This window comes from Corvus brachyrhynchos, unplaced genomic scaffold (genome assembly GCF_000691975.1).
Source record: "Corvus brachyrhynchos isolate BGI_N302 unplaced genomic scaffold, ASM69197v1 scaffold193, whole genome shotgun sequence".
NCBI classification, from domain to species: domain Eukaryota; kingdom Metazoa; phylum Chordata; class Aves; order Passeriformes; family Corvidae; genus Corvus; species Corvus brachyrhynchos.
In genome coordinates, this window is record NW_008237087.1 from 44,642 (window position 1) to 45,517 (window position 876).

At 61.1% G+C, this 876-nt stretch overlaps 1 protein-coding gene across 1 annotated transcript in view; it reads right to left on the bottom strand.

The window, feature by feature from the left end:
* Window positions 1-250: 250 nt before the first annotated feature.
* The window catches only part of PRIM1 (primase (DNA) subunit 1), a gene marked incomplete at its 5' end in the record, with an annotated part of 5,110 nt that continues 4,484 nt past the window's right edge, over window positions 251-876 (bottom strand). The window contains 2 exons of the mRNA XM_017728663.1: window positions 251-452; window positions 667-765. Of these exons, the coding sequence (XP_017584152.1) occupies window positions 433-452; window positions 667-765 (119 nt within the window). The remainder of the gene's footprint in view (window positions 453-666; window positions 766-876) is intronic.

Genomic DNA, 876 nt, shown 5'->3' on the forward strand with positions numbered 1-876 from the left:
GGGGTGGGGGGAGGGGTCCGGGCAGGGTTAGGGGGTCAGGGCAGGGGTCCAGGCAAGGGTGAGGGTCCAGGCAGGATTAGGGGGTCAGGGCAGGGGTCTGGGCAAGGTTGAGGGGTCCAGGCAGGATTAGGGGGTCAGGGCAGGGGTCCAGGGGACTGGGGGCAGCAAATCCACACTGCAGAGCAGGGATCCCCTCCCCCAGCTCCTCCCCTCCTTGCAGGGACCCCCACCCGCCTCGGCATACAGCACACGGGTGACCAGAAACATTTAATGGTCTTTGCGTAGAAAACAATGCAAAAGGTACAAAAACTGTGGAAGGGGCAGGGAGCCCGAGTGTGATTCGGCTGCTCCACGGCACTGGGACCCCCAGGCCAGTGGAGGTGACAAAGGCAGAGGTGACCATGACAGGATGTGACGCTGGCAGTGGGTCCCTCAGAAATCTCCTTGCAGGTCTGCGAAGAGGAGAAATGGGGAGTTTTTTCCAAAGGAAAGCTGTCACAGCAACAGCCATCACTCAGCTGCCTCCTTGTGTCCCGCTCTGTCACCAACCCTCGCCCCAAATCCAACAGAGCAGACCCTCAAATCCAGTGGGAGACCCCTAAATCCGTTATCAGAGTCAGAAGGTCCCACTTGGGGTCCCTTTTGGGCACCCCCCCCAGCACTCACCGCTCCGACGGATCCGCTCTCCCCGCCGGGCGCTTTCCATTCCCTCCACAAACTGCTCGAAGACCCTCACATAAGGGGCCAGGCTCGTCTTCTTGTAGTCTGGAGGATTTGGGGAGTGGGCAGAGGCGGGAGTGGGTGTTGGGGACACCCAAACCCCAACCCTGACCCCCAAACCCCGTCCCCCAAACTCCAACCCTGACCTCCAAACCC